The sequence below is a fragment of the Nuphar pumila genome, chromosome 7, assembly GCF_984573655.1.
Source record: "Nuphar pumila chromosome 7, dmNupPumi1.hap1.1, whole genome shotgun sequence".
Lineage (NCBI taxonomy): Eukaryota > Viridiplantae > Streptophyta > Magnoliopsida > Nymphaeales > Nymphaeaceae > Nuphar > Nuphar pumila.
The window spans coordinates 26,902,003-26,917,677 of record NC_143255.1 but is presented as its reverse complement, the minus strand read 5'-3'; the positions used below and the strand labels follow the sequence as shown (position 1 = coordinate 26,917,677).

The window sequence follows — 15,675 nt, the reverse complement described above, 5'->3', positions numbered from 1 at the left end:
TCAACATGTGCTAAGTTGGGATATAGCTGCATCGAAATTCAATACCAGGACCCAGTATGATATATAGATTCACCTAAACACAACATAAGAGTCTGTGAATGCATGAAATATAACCAAGTCAATGAACAATGAAATTGAATTCATAAACTTGCATTTAGGATGCTGTGATCGAAGATTCTGTTGCATTGCATATATTGTTGACAGTTTTTGGAATCTCTAAAACCAAGTGCTTCTTTGATGCTTCTGAAACTTTATGAGAAGCTGATTTCTGGAACATATTAAGTTGTTTTTCTAAATATGAATTTTAGTTAACTTTTTTCATGTTGAAAATACACTTTAATGTTGGAAGAAGTGTATTTTTTGAACTAAAATTTTCCTAAATAGATGATGGATAGTTTGGGTAAAAGTTTAGAAGATGCATTTAAAACAAAAGGGCAAAATTTATTTACTTTTTTTGTTATTATTTTCTGCTTGCTTCAATTGTTGCGTTTTAATGACTTTCCCTAGTGCTTCTTAAATGATTCATGCTTCACTTACCATGCATTTCACACAAACTCTCGCTGCTCATTTCAAGCTTCGTGCATTGCTTCTCGCACCCACTTCTTATAATCTTGCCAAGCCATTAAAGGAGACATGACTTATGGCTCATCGCCCTCTTCCCACTGCCATCACCACAATTTCTCATAAAAAAAGGAAAAAGATCGTACATGTAGACACGGACACTGACACGCACAACCAATATTTTAATATTTTAATATTTTAATGGTTTAAAGTATTATTTTAATAAAAAATAAATTTTGATATTAAAATATAAAAAAATAGTTTTTATTGATTAAAACAATGAAAATTCTCTGTCCTCGTGTTCTAGTTAAAAAAAATTAATTCAAAGTTACGCGTTGAATCCCCGTCACGCCTCGTGTCAACGTGTATTTGTGACATGGGATCCCAGTTATTTAGAAAGAAAAAAAAAACAGCTCATTTTTTTACCATATTATTCTATATAACGTAAAAGCTTGTTTCTGTATTTCCCATGAAAGCATGATCTTGTCCGTTGCTTCCTTTCCATGGACCGTCTCTACTTTTCTTTCTTTTGTGAATTTCCAACAAATTGATCTAGCGATGGAACCATTATGTCATGTTGCCTCTGACCTAGTTACAAACGTAAAATATCACAAAAAAAAAAGAGACAGTTAGATCACCGTTTTAAACTCCAAGTTTTTTTAAATGTATATTATCACTTTTTATTCATGATATTTGTTTTTTTAGCAGCTATTTTTAGTGAAAAATGTGTAATTCTATTTTTATTTCATCTTTCAAATTGCCTTTTTTTAAAAAAAAAAAAATTCTTAATTTAGTTTTGTCCATAAAAGACAAGAAATACGAATAATTTCAGATTCTCACAAGAATTTGGCGGTCATTATTTTTTCATTTTTAGATGTTTGTCTTATAATATAAAAAAGGATGTTTGTCTTATGACTAAGAATCATTGTTGCAAGTTGCATTGATTAGCCCCAAAGGGGTTTGGTGTAGTGGGATGAGGCCTACTCTGCTAGGCAGGCGGTCTAGTTTCAAATCTCATGGGTTGTCACCTCTTGCGCAAGCCAAAACGTGGTGACTCTCTAGGGGAGAGGGGCAAGCGTTAAGTACTGCACTGCAAGCCAGCATGGCTAGGTCTATGTTCTTGGGGGCAGTTTCTCCGTATAAATATTAAAAAAAAAGTTGCATCTATTCGATTAGAAAGAATATGATATTTCAAAACCGCGAAATTTGGTATATTACAGACTTTTGATTTTTTAAGCTCCTTAAAAACCAGATTACAGGTTGTATGATCAGAAGATCCAAAGGCCAATTCCTAAAAAAAAAACCATGTATATCACATCTATAAGGTCAAATTAACTAGAACATTGAACGATCCTAAGCCACATTATGTAATGGTACCATGACCATGGTTCAATCCAATTCTTATTTGGTGTGTTGTGAAGGTTTACAAGTCGGCTGGGGATAGCAAACAGACCTGGAAGGTGAAAAGAGAGACAGTCATGATAGTTAACTTGGACTAATTTGACCCATCAAGCCGAAGCAAGTCTACGAATAACCAGTCTGAACCATTAACGAAGGCTCAGCGATGTCAAACCTGGTCTTGATGCAGCCATGTTGGGTTATGGACCACCTTTTGGTCAAAGGTTCGTGTAAAAAAAAAGACACTGACTCTTATTTGACTAAGGCGAGCCAAGCAAGACCCAAAATGCTTTGGAGGAGTTAAAAATTATGAAAAATGACCGTACTGTATGACAAATATGATACATTTTCTTAAATGCTTTACAATTTTTGTTATTCTTTCCATGTCCAAAATCCTAAATATCTAATTAAAAAAAAACCTTTTTATCGTTCACACATGCAATTTCCTAAATATATATAAAATTTCTTTTTAAATATGTGATTGTTTATTACACAACAATCTTTTTTCTTAAATTTATATTTCTTTAATCCGATGTAAAAAACTTGTGTTTTTACCGGCATTGGAAAGTTGAAATATAGGCCTATAATTTTACTATTTTGAGTCTGAACCGAAAACCCTTATAGAGTTTTCGTTTATGTATTCCAAAACCAAAATAAAAGCATGCTTGGCAGATTGGAATATGCAGGATTGCACCTTTTTGGTCTGGTATTATTTTTCAACCACATGCATTAAAAATTAAGAGAAATAGAAAATAGATTGAGATAGATCAAGACGTTAGATTTTCAATGTCACTAAGATCACCTTGATCTGATGAACAATTAAGGAAAAACATCATCTGGAAGAGAGATTGTTCGAATCTGCAGAACATGCTTTTATTCTGATTTTAAAACTCAAAATAGGAAGCTTAGTAAGATTCTTGGCTCTGACTCAAAACATAAAAGTTATAGGTCTATGTCTTAGTTTTTCAATGACTATAAAAATGAAGGTTTTTGACATCAGAACTAAGAGATAAAGACTCGAGAACATAGACTATTTTGCAGAAAAAATATATGCGATTTTAGCATAATTTTTTTACAATTTTCTCTTAAATATATCAATTTTTCTTCTAAACATACCATTTTTCTTCTACATATGCAATTTCCTCCTATATATGATTTTTTAAACATGTGATTTTTACATATATTTTATTTGATTTTCTCTTAAATATATGCATGCTTCTCCTATATATGCTATTTTTTCTTAGATATATGCATAATATAAAGCATATATAAAAATTCTGATTTAATTTGCATTTACTCAATAAATTACATAAATAACAATTATAATGCAAAATTCTTAAAATCTAAAGGATATTGAAAAAATGATGCCACCAGAAGCGAATGAAGCTAAAGAGGACGTCATCGGAAGCGAAGGACGGGGGAGTGGATAACGTCGGTCAGACGCAAAGAGAGAGAGAGAGAGAGAGAGAGAGAGAGAGAGAGAGCCCACGACTGTGTGAAAAATCTTTTTAATGAGCTTTTTTTTATTGCCACTAAAAAAAACAGTTTTACTGGCACACTTATTTGTTACGCCAGAAAAAAACAGTATAGCCCAGAAATTTTTTATTGTAATGGCACTAAAAGAGTTTTTCCTTATAGTGTTCCAAGGGGCATCTTGGTTGCAGCGCAACTGAAGCGCTAAAAATACATTTGCAGAGTTTGGTGACTAACGGCTTGGAAACTACTCTGGACTGAGCGAAACCACTGTATATTTAAGGGCCTCCAAAGTGATGAAACTGCCCCCCATGGTTTGCTATGATGAGAAGTTACACAGAAAAGTTTGTGTGAAATGGCCTGGTTGTCCGATCGACTGGATTGGGGGAAATAGCGCGATCATCTGGCGATTTTTTGTAGGGTCATCACCATTTGATTTTCTGTTCTCTGTTTCTGGGTCATGAGGTACCCTGTTCGGTTATGGTCCCTATTGTAACACTGTTATAGCGGGTGTGATATCTCATCACCGGTCTATACGATCTGTCTGATTTCACTGCAATATCAATACAATTAATAGACGTTTATGAGGTGGGAGTGCTCATCCGATGACGAGAGCTGGTCTTTGTTTAAAGCTAAAGTGTTAAGAAGGTATGAGAAGGAGGAAGTGCTGGATAGAGTAGAAGAGATTGGGAAGGTTATAGTTGAGAAATGCAAGGGATTGCTTCGTGCACTAAATGTCGCTGCAAGCTTGTTTCACAAGGAGAGGACAGTGTCTGCTGGGCTGCAACACTGTTGCGCGCGCTGTGGCTGCTGCATTCCTGCTGTGATGCACCTGCGATGCGCATGCAAACGGGGTTGTGCATCTCATGTGTGCACAAAGGAGGGTGCTGTCGCACACTGTGCACGGGGGGTGCACACGACGCACAGAGTCTGTGGCTGATGCTTTTGCTACGTGTGGCGGGCGGACTGTGGGGCACACGCCTATGCGCAGTGCACGAGTGGCTTGCGCGGACAAGGAGTTTGATGCACCTATTCAGGCTTGCACACAACAGACCGTGCGCGAGCTGCTGTGCTGCGCCTATGCTGGCTTTCGCGTGTGCATGGGCTTCAATAATCTACCTTTTCCCTTGAAGCAATGCCTTACATAATGTTGTATATTTTCAAAGGATTTCGAGATGCATCTTAGTTAAGTTATGGTTGAGGAGGCCGTAGCTAGCAGAGGGATACCTTGAAGCATTGATGGACTGTTCTATGATTCAAATTTATGATTTTTTTTTTTGGAAATGAAACATACCACAAATTGCATGACATAGTTCATGATTTTGCCCTCTATGTAAGAGGTCAAGAACATTTAGATGCAAGTTGCTTAAGATCAGGAAGGGGATTCGATCAAGCACGCTTCTTGTTTTCATCATACAAAGATGAATATCCACATGAAGCTCTTGTAGACAGACAAAACTTCACACGATGTATTTTGGGATCCCAACAAATCCGAAATCCAAACCATTTACATCCCAAATTACTGGAACAAAAATTACATGCTATATTAACCTAATTTGTTTTGGATCTTTTGATTTTTGGACCATTAACGGATCCTGAAAGTTGCATTAAACCATAACATTTATTACTTATTAGTCGGACACAGCTGGGTCTTGGGGCTCACCAATGACTGAGCAGATCAGGCAACAATTGGATATCCAACCCAAAACCATACCATTGATATCATTAATCCTACAATGAATCAATTAATGGCCTGATTTCCTATGGGTCTCGGCTTTGTCTTTATTCTGGGGATGGAAACAGGTCGGCTATGGGTTGGATCAGGCTTGACCTGAACCTGGATCCAAATGTCAAAATTGAATCCCATTCTGGATCAGATCTTACTCATATCCATAGTCAAGTTCCAGATCCAGATATATATAGTTCGAGATGCTGTGCTACTGGGTTCACTGAAAACAGGCTTAATATGTTGTTTTTTATGTTGAAAAAGCAAAATGTAATCAATAACCACCCATATTAATGTATTCTATTTCAACCTGGATCTGACTAGAGCCTACCACATTTGCTTCTATCCACAACCGAGATTCAAATATCTAGGCCGGATCTCGATCAGAAACGGGTCAGATATTCAACCCATTTGTGTCCCTAGTTTTATTGTTGCTGGAATAAACTGAGTCATTGACAACAATATAGGATCTCCCAAGAAGGAAAATATATGGATATTGGATCCCATAAACTACACTCATTCATGATTAACGGCCAATTAAACGATCTAAAGAGGCCGATCTTTCCTTTTTTTTCCGGTTTCATCTTTTCTGTAAATTGTGAGAAGTAAAACCATGACTTAAGTACACAGCCATGCACAGAACATAACTGGATCCGGATCCAATTATATATCCTGAATCCAGCAAAACCTAGATATGATTATACTCCTATCTGGTCTAAATCAATCTGTTTACAGCACTATATTCAGATAGGGTGTCTAGTCTAGACATTCATAAGATACGAGTACAATCTGACTCGCAACCAGACCGACATGCGAAAATGTAAGAGATTTTGTAAATTTTAATTAATAAAAAGCTTTTTATAATGTAACATTTATAATATATTTTCTATCAAAATATTATCAAAAGAAATTGAATAATTATTAAATAACAATAAAATGTTACATGCACGTGTCCGTCTCTTATCATCTTGCCATGGCATGTTGTATCGGTATAACAAAGGTACGCAGCCAAAATGGCGTATCCCTGTGACGTAGCTTTCAGCGTCAAATTAATTGCAAGATTATTTTCGTATCCACTGTGGACATGTATTACAATATGATCATTTTTATTTGTTCTACTAAATCACACAGACATTTTTTGGTCATACATCATTATTTCTTAGGCCAATCAAAGTAAAACAGGAGCTACAAACACAATCTATATATAAAAACTAGAATTAACATAAAACGGTATTTTAGTCAGTTTGCCATCACGGCCACGGGAAGTAGTGGTATGGTGGAGGTGGTGGGGAAGGCGGCGGTGGAGATGGTGGTGGTGGGGACGGTGGCGGTGGTGGTGGAGACGGCGGCGGTGGTGGTGCCGGGTCGCAACTCACGACCTGGCAGTCGATGTGGTGGCTGAGGAATGCCTCACACTCCTTCTCCAGCCGCTGGTCCGGCCGGTAATGGATGCAATTCTGTCGGTCATCGGACCTTGCGTTCCTCCGGGGCAGTTTCAGGCAGCCGGGTGGCTCGCTGTAGAAGTAATTGTACGAGTACGTGAAATTCTCGAGCCTTGGCAGCTCGCAGATGCTTGCCGGGATCTCGCCGGAAAGTTTGTTATGGGCCACGTTGAGCTGCTCCAGCTTCTCCAAGCCTCCTATGCTCTCCGGTAAGGGTCCAACAAGCTCATTATACCCTAGATCCAGAACTGTTAGGTTCTTCAGATACCCGATCTCCTCTGGAATGCAAGAAGTCAACGAGTTGTTGAGTAGCAAGATCTCGTTGACCGAGCTCAGCCTGCCTATGGACTTAGGCAGGCACCCCCTTATGTTGTTGTTAGCAAATACCACTACGGAAACGGTCGAGTTCCCGAAATTTTTTGGGATCTTCGTCTGAAACCTGTTATTGTTCACGAACAATGCATCCAATTTCATGTCAAAGAGCTTGGAGGGGAGGCTTCCCTCGAACTCGTTAAACCGGATGTCAAGGTACTTGAGCGATGGGAGGGACAGGAGTACCGGCGGGAACTTGCCGACAAACCGGTTGTTGCTCAAGTCGAGCTCGAATAGTAGATGTAGGTGAGCGAAGGACTCCGGGACCGTGCCACAGAACCGGTTTGAGTTGATGTGGAAAAGTGCTAGATCGGTCAATAGGCCTAGTGAGTCCGGCAACGAGCCTGCGATGTCCTTGTGGTTGAGGTCTATGCCGGCCACGACCGTGGTGCAGTTGTCGTCGAGGGCCGGCGCACAGAAGACGCCAGTGTAGTTGCAGACCTCGTGGCCGACCCAGTTTCCAGTGACGTTTTTCGGGTCGGAGTAGATCACTGACTTCCATGACTGGAGTGCAATGTAGGCTTCTAGCAGGCGGGGGTTGGGCAGGGCAGCCATGGAAGCAAAGGGAAGGGTGAAGAGGGTGAGGAAGAAGAAAAACAGAGGATGGTGTTGGGATGCCATCCTTGGCGATCACGCAATTTGGTATGTGTTATTTGATGTCACTCATTTGTGGTGTTCTCGAGAGAGAGAGAGAGAGAGAGAGAGAGAGAGAGAGAGAGAGAGAGAGATGGCATGGGTATGAAAATGATGAAGACAGAAGCATATATATACACGGGAGATGATGAGAGAGAGAAAAAGAGCTCTAAATTTCTAATCCTTGAATGGACTAGACCTACTACAATTTGTTTATTTGTTTTCTGCGGTTGTTATTTTTTAATATTTATTGGATCAGTGCAGAGATTAAGTGGCTATTTATAAGTAATTAGGTAACTAATTTTTTTTGTTAATTTGACGTGGGGTGTCTTTAGACCAGAACCAAGTCCCTTATTGAATCTACTAATTGGCAGTGGAGGGCAGCGTGGGATCCATATTCAACTTGGGCTCAAGCTAGGTCCGGATATAGTCAATATATATAAAACTGGACTTCACTTGAGCCTAAGACTGCACAAAGCTCATGTACAGCCCGGGCTTGGCCTAGGCTCAACTTGTTTGCCCGAGCTTGTCTGAGAACATAAATTATCCGAGCTCAGGCATCAAGCCCAAACACAGTTATATAAAGAAGCTGAGCTTGATCACGCAAACAAGCTTGATTAAGTTCATTAAGGTTGGTTAGACTCAGAAATAATATATATATAGAGATCTTGTTCACCAAATTAATCAATGTCAAAAAAAAAAATATAAGGCCTACCTTGGGATAGGTCTTCTATCTTTGATTCATGAAAAGAATGATTTTCTTCTTTTTTCATGAAAAGAAGTGACCTGCTCATTCTTAACCAAGCTTGCTTGATCTCACTCTAGGTTCAACCCATCGGAGCTTGAAATGTTTCAAGCTTGACTTGAGCTCGAGCTAGACTCGAGATAGAGCTTGAGCTTGAGCTTGAGCTTGCTTCTTTGTCAGATGAGCTGAGCTTGACAGACCCAAGCTCGGGCCGAGCTTTGTTCATGTAGCCCTACTTGAGCCTAATACATTTGATATACAGTTAGTAAAATTAATATACCAGATTAGATGTGGATCTAAGACTTGTGAAGATTCGAATAGGTCTAAACTGACAGGATCCAGACTGAACCCCTGACGCGCAAAACATAGCTTTGTTTTCCAATAAAGGTTCTTTATTCTGATTTGTTTGTTTCATGGGTTTGGGTTGATTAAGAGACTAATAAGTAACTGGTGATTAGTTTCTTGGGGTACAATATTTCTTTTTAAAACACGCTTTGAAGTGGTCCAGGAACAGGTAGGCATGGGTTGAATTTTAGATAAAAAACGAGTGAAGCTTCAAATTGGTTGGGGTTTGGTAGGAGTGTCTTTTTTTTTTTCTTCTTTTCACCCTTCTCATTTTTATTTTGCCTTTCATTTTCATGAATGATTGACAACATTGTGCTGCACTGCAATCAGGACTACTGCATACGACCTAAAACTATTGTGCTGCACTGCAATCCTTTTGAACTTAATTTCTGATTTGAAAACCGTCTAACCTTTCATTAGAATGTAATGGTGTGTTCCAAACAAATATTGGTGTTCATTCATGTGTGTGATGATCAAAATCAGGAAGTGGACCAGGTAAAACGTTTTATTTGTAAAACAACTTAGAAGTGACACGTGTCCTGTGTAGTGGGATCCGCTAGCGACTTTGGATGTCAAACAAGGTGATAACCTTGTAAAACACTGATTTACCTGATCTGCTCTCAGTTTACTCTGTGCCAGCATATATGGGCCATTGTATACAATTACTGAGGGAGTGTTTGGATGACATCCAAAACCTGGTTAATAACCAGGTTTTGGGTGTTAACCTGATTTAAGTCTCAAAACCTGGTTCGGTGGCTTATTGGCCACTCAAACCCGGTTTTGTTAGCATCGAGTTTTTACAAAACTGGGTTTAATATAATTCGCAATTATATTCACCAATTGGTAGTAAAAACGTGATTATATGTGGTGGGTGGCTTGTTTTGCTAGTTTGTTATATCACTACTGATTGCACTGTTTTTTGAAGTTCAACTAGGAGTTAGGTACTCCCGTTTCTTGTATCTGTTTAATGTGATTCTTTAATTTGATTCCTAGTGTAAATGATTTATTAAAAAAGAGTGGGTGGATAAGTTTTTCTTAGTAATTCTATTTATTAAACAAAGATTCTTATGTCATTTTCTTCTTATACATGTTTAATTGACTTACAAAACTTCCACTAAGTACAACATATTTTTCCCTTTTTTTTTTTCTGGTAGGCCGAAAGAAAACCCCCAATCATGATCACATCTTGGTAGGCTTCTGGTTGGTAATGCCCCTGAGGAGAGTACAACCAACTTAGATCTTGCAACAAGCTGGAGTTAGGCAAACCCCTACCAGTTATACAACAAGCTATATACCCATGGGTTTCAAACTCATGACGTCCCAGCCCTTGGCCGCATTTACAAGCCCCTTCGATAGGGATTCTATAAACGACCTCCTTCAAGAAGGATTGCACATGATTCCACGCACTTAGTGTATGTAGAGATGAATTAAACTCAATTGGTGTAGCCGTTTACATCACAAATTTAATATATTTTAATATATTATAATGCATTTTTAATGCATATGTTTATGAGCCCACCATTGTATGGCTCTTTGGATTTCAGTGTGAGTCACTATGGCCACACTAGATCCAATTATCAAGATCCAACATCTTCTACTTAGCCATATGGGGCGAACAACCATATTATATCATAATCGGTGCATCACGTATCAGGTATACTACTTCTTGACAAAACCATGCACCAAATAATAATGCATATTTCTTTGAGTAATATCAGGTTTTCACACATGCTATAAGCTATTTACCACACAATCATGTAATCTTTCTATCATTCATATTCAAGTATGAGATTTTTGCATATGCTATGGGCTATTTTACACATGGTATGGTTTATTTTTCACAGTCATGTGGTACTTTCATCATCACATGAATTATGATTCTTTTTACATATAATATGAGTTAAACCATGACATCATCCTTTCGTGCACTTATTTCATATAGCCATATGAGTTTCTCATCATGTCATAATTTTAATTATAACCTTTAATGTGCAATATCATATTTAAACAAATATATTATTTTGTGGGTCTCACTTTCTTTAGTTAGCCATGGAGTTTCTATATCTCTTTCATGACCATATCATCAGACATCATTATGTTCACATGCACATCAGTGAAGTACTATGCATTTTTGTATCAACTCATGAATACATGATAAAATATGATTTGTCAAACATAATAAATACTATCACCTATCAAAATTTTATCATAGTAAATACTCTCACTATCTATGTGCATCATCATTACATGTTACATGCTTTAATTCTCATAAGGTAAACCACCACCTAATTTGGATCAATATATCCATATCCAAATAGATATAAACATAAGTACTACCATGTTGCATAACATGCATAAAGCTTTTAAAACATGAAAATACCTCTTCATGCATTCATACAAGCAAACCATATGAAGCATGATTGATGATTATTATTTATCATCATATGCAAATAAATATCTACAAGTATGTATGAAATTATAATTCAGCTCTCACTTTTCTAATATATTGTAATTACGCAATTCTTGCATTAAGACATCACAAAATAGAAACAATATGTATTAAGAAACAAACATAAGTCTTAATATCCATATTCAATTTTGGATATAATCAAAACCAAATCCAATGAAAGTTATCATTTACTATCTCATTACCTTTTGGATATGCCAGATATTATAAGCCCATTCATTTTTCAAACTTATAAAATATGATAAATAATAATTAAATAATAAGCATGTCAACATATAAGTTCAAATCCATTACCGAATCTATTAAAAACATCTATACCCATATCCAAAACTAACTTGAGATGTTATCATCAAGTCCAACACTATCCATATTAAAAATGAATCTATATGCAAGCTTAAGCAAAACCACAGATCAATCGAATTTGAATATAGTTCAAATCCATAGGTTTCAAATTTAAATAAATTCACACCACACATTCAACATTATAATTATTTGGATCTATCCGGGTCAAACCAGGACCATAGCAAATATATTATTAGGTCAAAAATATTTGGTTTGATACTAAATGAATTAATCATAAAACCTGAATCAAATCTAGATCCATACAATATATTTTTTAATATATTTTTCAGATCCGTATCTTGATCAAATATCAAACCAACAATATATCCACCATTATACTAATTTGGAACCATAATAGTTTCATAATTAAATCAAACAAGCATTATCCATAAGTATATGCAATAAAGTAACATGCAAACATATAAAATATTCTTAGATCTCATATGGATGCAACTCACCTGTATCATATACGAATTCTGTACCATAAAGTTTTGAGTTATAAAATAGTTTCAAAACATAATCTATATACTTGATCCATATTGAGTTATTTGCTCAATATAAAAATAATCTTAAAACTCACAAGATGACGTATTCAGGTATATGATAATTATGCAAGAAATTTCAATAGGTTCAACCAAATCCAATAGCATTGCCTAGATTCAAACTAATTCAACTGGATCTATTCATATCCATATATATTCAACCAGATCCAATATAGATCTTGATCCAATTAAACTTGATATATCATAAAAAATGGATCAATAGTAGGCAATACTAGATTCATATATTAATATGATCAACACCACAAAAACAAAAGATTATCCACACTTAGATCCAAAATGTATCTAGCATTCTACGATCAGGATTGCTAATAAAAGTAGATAAAAAACTAGACAAATACCCAAAACTTATTATTAGTTTCAACTACTCTGCTTTATCTAGATTCACCATAAAATCTGGATCAAATCTAGACTCATACAATCAGTGGATCAAAAGAGGTACCATACAAAGCACACATATATGTAAATCAATTATGCCAATAAATAAATTATGGATCTTATCATGCTAATTTGGATCTAAACTTACCCCCAATCCAGATCATAACTAGATCAAAATCAGTTTTTGCCAAAAAATTAAAGTGTTAAGAGGTTTTCAACAAATTAGAAAATACCTTTTTGTAATATTAAAAAGTTAGAAGACTGTTATGAAAAAAAATAATAAATTAGAACACTAAAACAAAATTTTCTACTTACTGAGTTAAACAAAAAAGTTAAGGGAGTTTTCTAAAATATCAAAAAGATTGAGAGTCGGTTTTGGAAAAAACATAGACTGAAACCTGCCTCGAGTAATTTTCATGGAACATGCATGTTTCTGGAATTTCCCATAAACAAAGTTCTTGTTTTAAAATAAAAAGGGCACATGCATAATTAACTGGAAAGAGTAGGGGTAATACCATAAAGTTACTCAAAACGATCTCTTTTCCTCTTTTTCTTTCTCTGTTTTTCCTTTGTTTTTTTTTTTGTTTTTTTTTTCCTTTTTCTCCTTTTCCTTTCTTTTCTACCCTTTTCCGTAAAAGGGAAGCATTAGGGTTTCCCCTCTTACTAAAAGGAAAAGCTTAAGAGAGAAGAAGAAGGGAGCAACTGACCCTTCTCCAACAGTTTTTCCCTTCCGACACATGCATCTGGTGGGACGATCGGCGAAGGGGCGTCCTCCACCTCTTCTACAACCTTTGATGCCGACAACAAAAACTATCAAGATCGATTGCAATTCGGCAGAGGGATATATTCCCTTCATCGCTGTCTTTTTTTCGACAACATTGTCTTCTTGTAACTCGATCAAGCATGAACAATTGTCCAACCGTGGCGTGCGATCGAAAATAAGGAGCCTGGTGGAGGTGCGCGATCGTTGATGCTCAATAAAAAAACACGTGGAGCGGGAAATCCGATGAGGGTGTTTCTGGTTTTGACAAGGGTATGTTATCCTCCTCCTTCCTCAATGTTTCTCTTTTTGTTTCTTTTTCTACATCTTCCTTCGCCGCCACAGCAAGGGCCTAGGCACTGTCGTCTGGCGAGGATGACCTTTCGACAGAGACCCTCCCTCCTCTGCAGCCATTGTTCCTCCCCTTTTATTTTATTTTTAGATTTCTTTGTTTTTTTCCTTTAAACCTCCTACGTCATTGATGGCTCTATCGGACCCAGCCGTTCGGAGATGCTTGACCGTCCGTGAGAGCCTGCGCTATGTGTATATATATATATATATATTCTCTGCACAATTTGTTAGGTGTAAGAAGGAAGGGAGAGAGAAATTCCAAGAAGAAACGTGGGTTGTTTTAACTTTTGGAAAAGGTTGGTTTTGAATAGTCGCATATTGATTGTGCTTGAGTTTTTTGTGGGCTTTATAAGCCACATGTAAACTCATACACTTGTTCCTGAGAACAAGTGAGTGGGATGACCACCACACACACGTGCGCGCGCGCGCCCACCCGTCGTGCCGTGTCGTGTCATGCCGAGCCGAGCCGGGCTCGGGTAATTGGCCCTTTAGGGCCATATCCATTCAAGACCAAAGTACCTTTTTACCCAAAGTTTCTGTGGATACGGGTTATGAGAAATGATAACGGGTCACGACTCCTCGGAGTCTGTGCCCATTATGGCTCTTCAAATTCCGTAACGGATCTTGATCTTTCGAAGTCCGTTAAATGGGTCACGTCCCCTCGGATTCCGTAACGGGTTCCTTCCACGTTTCATAACCGTTCGTGGGTTATAAAAGCGTGATCGGGGCTGAGACCGATTCTCTAGGTTTCTGAAGTTCTGCGAGTTTTCGCTCTCTTTCTCTCCTCAGTTATCCCGAAAGGGGTTGTTCTGCAACGTTGGTTCGAAGAGGTTGTTTTCGAAGGACGATCCGCCGGAGTGCACCGTTCGGTTCGTCGTGGCTATTGTATCCTGAGGGAATGACACTGGACCCTGATTTGCACTGTATGTGGGGGCGAATCTTCTCTAAAGGGAGTACTGTCGTACGCCTTAGCCTGTTACATAATCTAAACATGTTGCTGTTGTTTTCTTTATGTTCTTTGCATATGTTTGCTCTTATGTTGTCGTCTGGATTTTGGTTGTTTGCGAAAACCGACATGCCTGCTCCCTGTTATTGTTTCGATCGTCTGTTGATCATGTTGTATACACTGTTGTATTTTCGGATTTATATTGTGTTTTATATCATGATGACTATTGTGAAACTGTGTGATCCGAAAAATGATCCAACACAATTGTCCTCTCTAGTGGCCGATTCAGCTAGGGTCATGCATCACTATTTTTTCTCTTTCTCTTTTCCCGCAATAGTGTACAACTCCTTGCGCAAGGTTGTTGGGTCTGTCACTCATCCGGTGGAGGAGTTTCCTTTTCCCCTCTATCGTCGGTCGTCAGGTTTAGTTGACTGATGGGATTTTCCGATCAAGGAGATGGCCTCTACATGGGTTTCTCTAGTGCAAGGCACGATCATTCGGCAACAGCAGGGCATGGTGCCTCGTGCTTGTAGCCTTCTCCTATGGTGCAGAGCATGGCAGTCCAGAGGAGGTACCATTCTCCGCACCGTGCACACCCGTGTGCTTTGATACCAATGTTGGAATTATAGGACCAGGCTATGCGCAGTGAGGGAGGAGAAAACAGATAAACAAAGAGAAAAATAGGGATTCGGTAAACGACCTCCTTAAAGGAGGATTGCACATAATTCTATCAACTTAGCGTATGTACAAGGATGAATTTAACCTGGGTTGGTGTAGCCATTTACATCCCTAATTTAATATATTATAATGCATTTTCAATGCATACATTTTGGGTTTCTGGTGAGTTGCGAGCCCAGCATTGTGAGCCTCCTTGGTTTTCAGTGTGAGCCCATATGGCCACACTCGATCCAATTACCAAGATCCAACAACTGTATACTACATATGTGTTGAGAGAAAGAAATCGTACAAAGAGATTAACTGTATCACATTAAGCGGATTGATTTCATTTTTAAGAATAAATATCTGGAGATACTTTCAAATAGAAGAAAACTGCTACCACTTTATCAGAGAGAGAGAGAGAGAGAGAGAGAGAGAGAGAGAGAGAGAGAGAGAGAGATCACGATGTCTACGTCATGTTGAATTGTTCACGATGATAATGTCATGATGTGAAATCTC

At 37.8% G+C, this 15,675-nt stretch overlaps 1 protein-coding gene across 1 annotated transcript; it reads right to left on the bottom strand.

Annotated features, from left to right (window-relative positions):
- Nucleotides 1–6,247: 6,247 nt before the first annotated feature.
- LOC149831627 (leucine-rich repeat extensin-like protein 4) lies at nt 6,248–7,527 on the bottom strand. The gene has a single exon (XM_090013053.1). It carries the CDS (start codon nt 7,525–7,527, stop codon nt 6,409–6,411), a length of 1,119 nt encoding a protein of 372 aa, XP_089869179.1. The 3' UTR covers nt 6,248–6,408.
- Between the last annotated feature and the right edge of the window lie 8,148 nt (nt 7,528–15,675).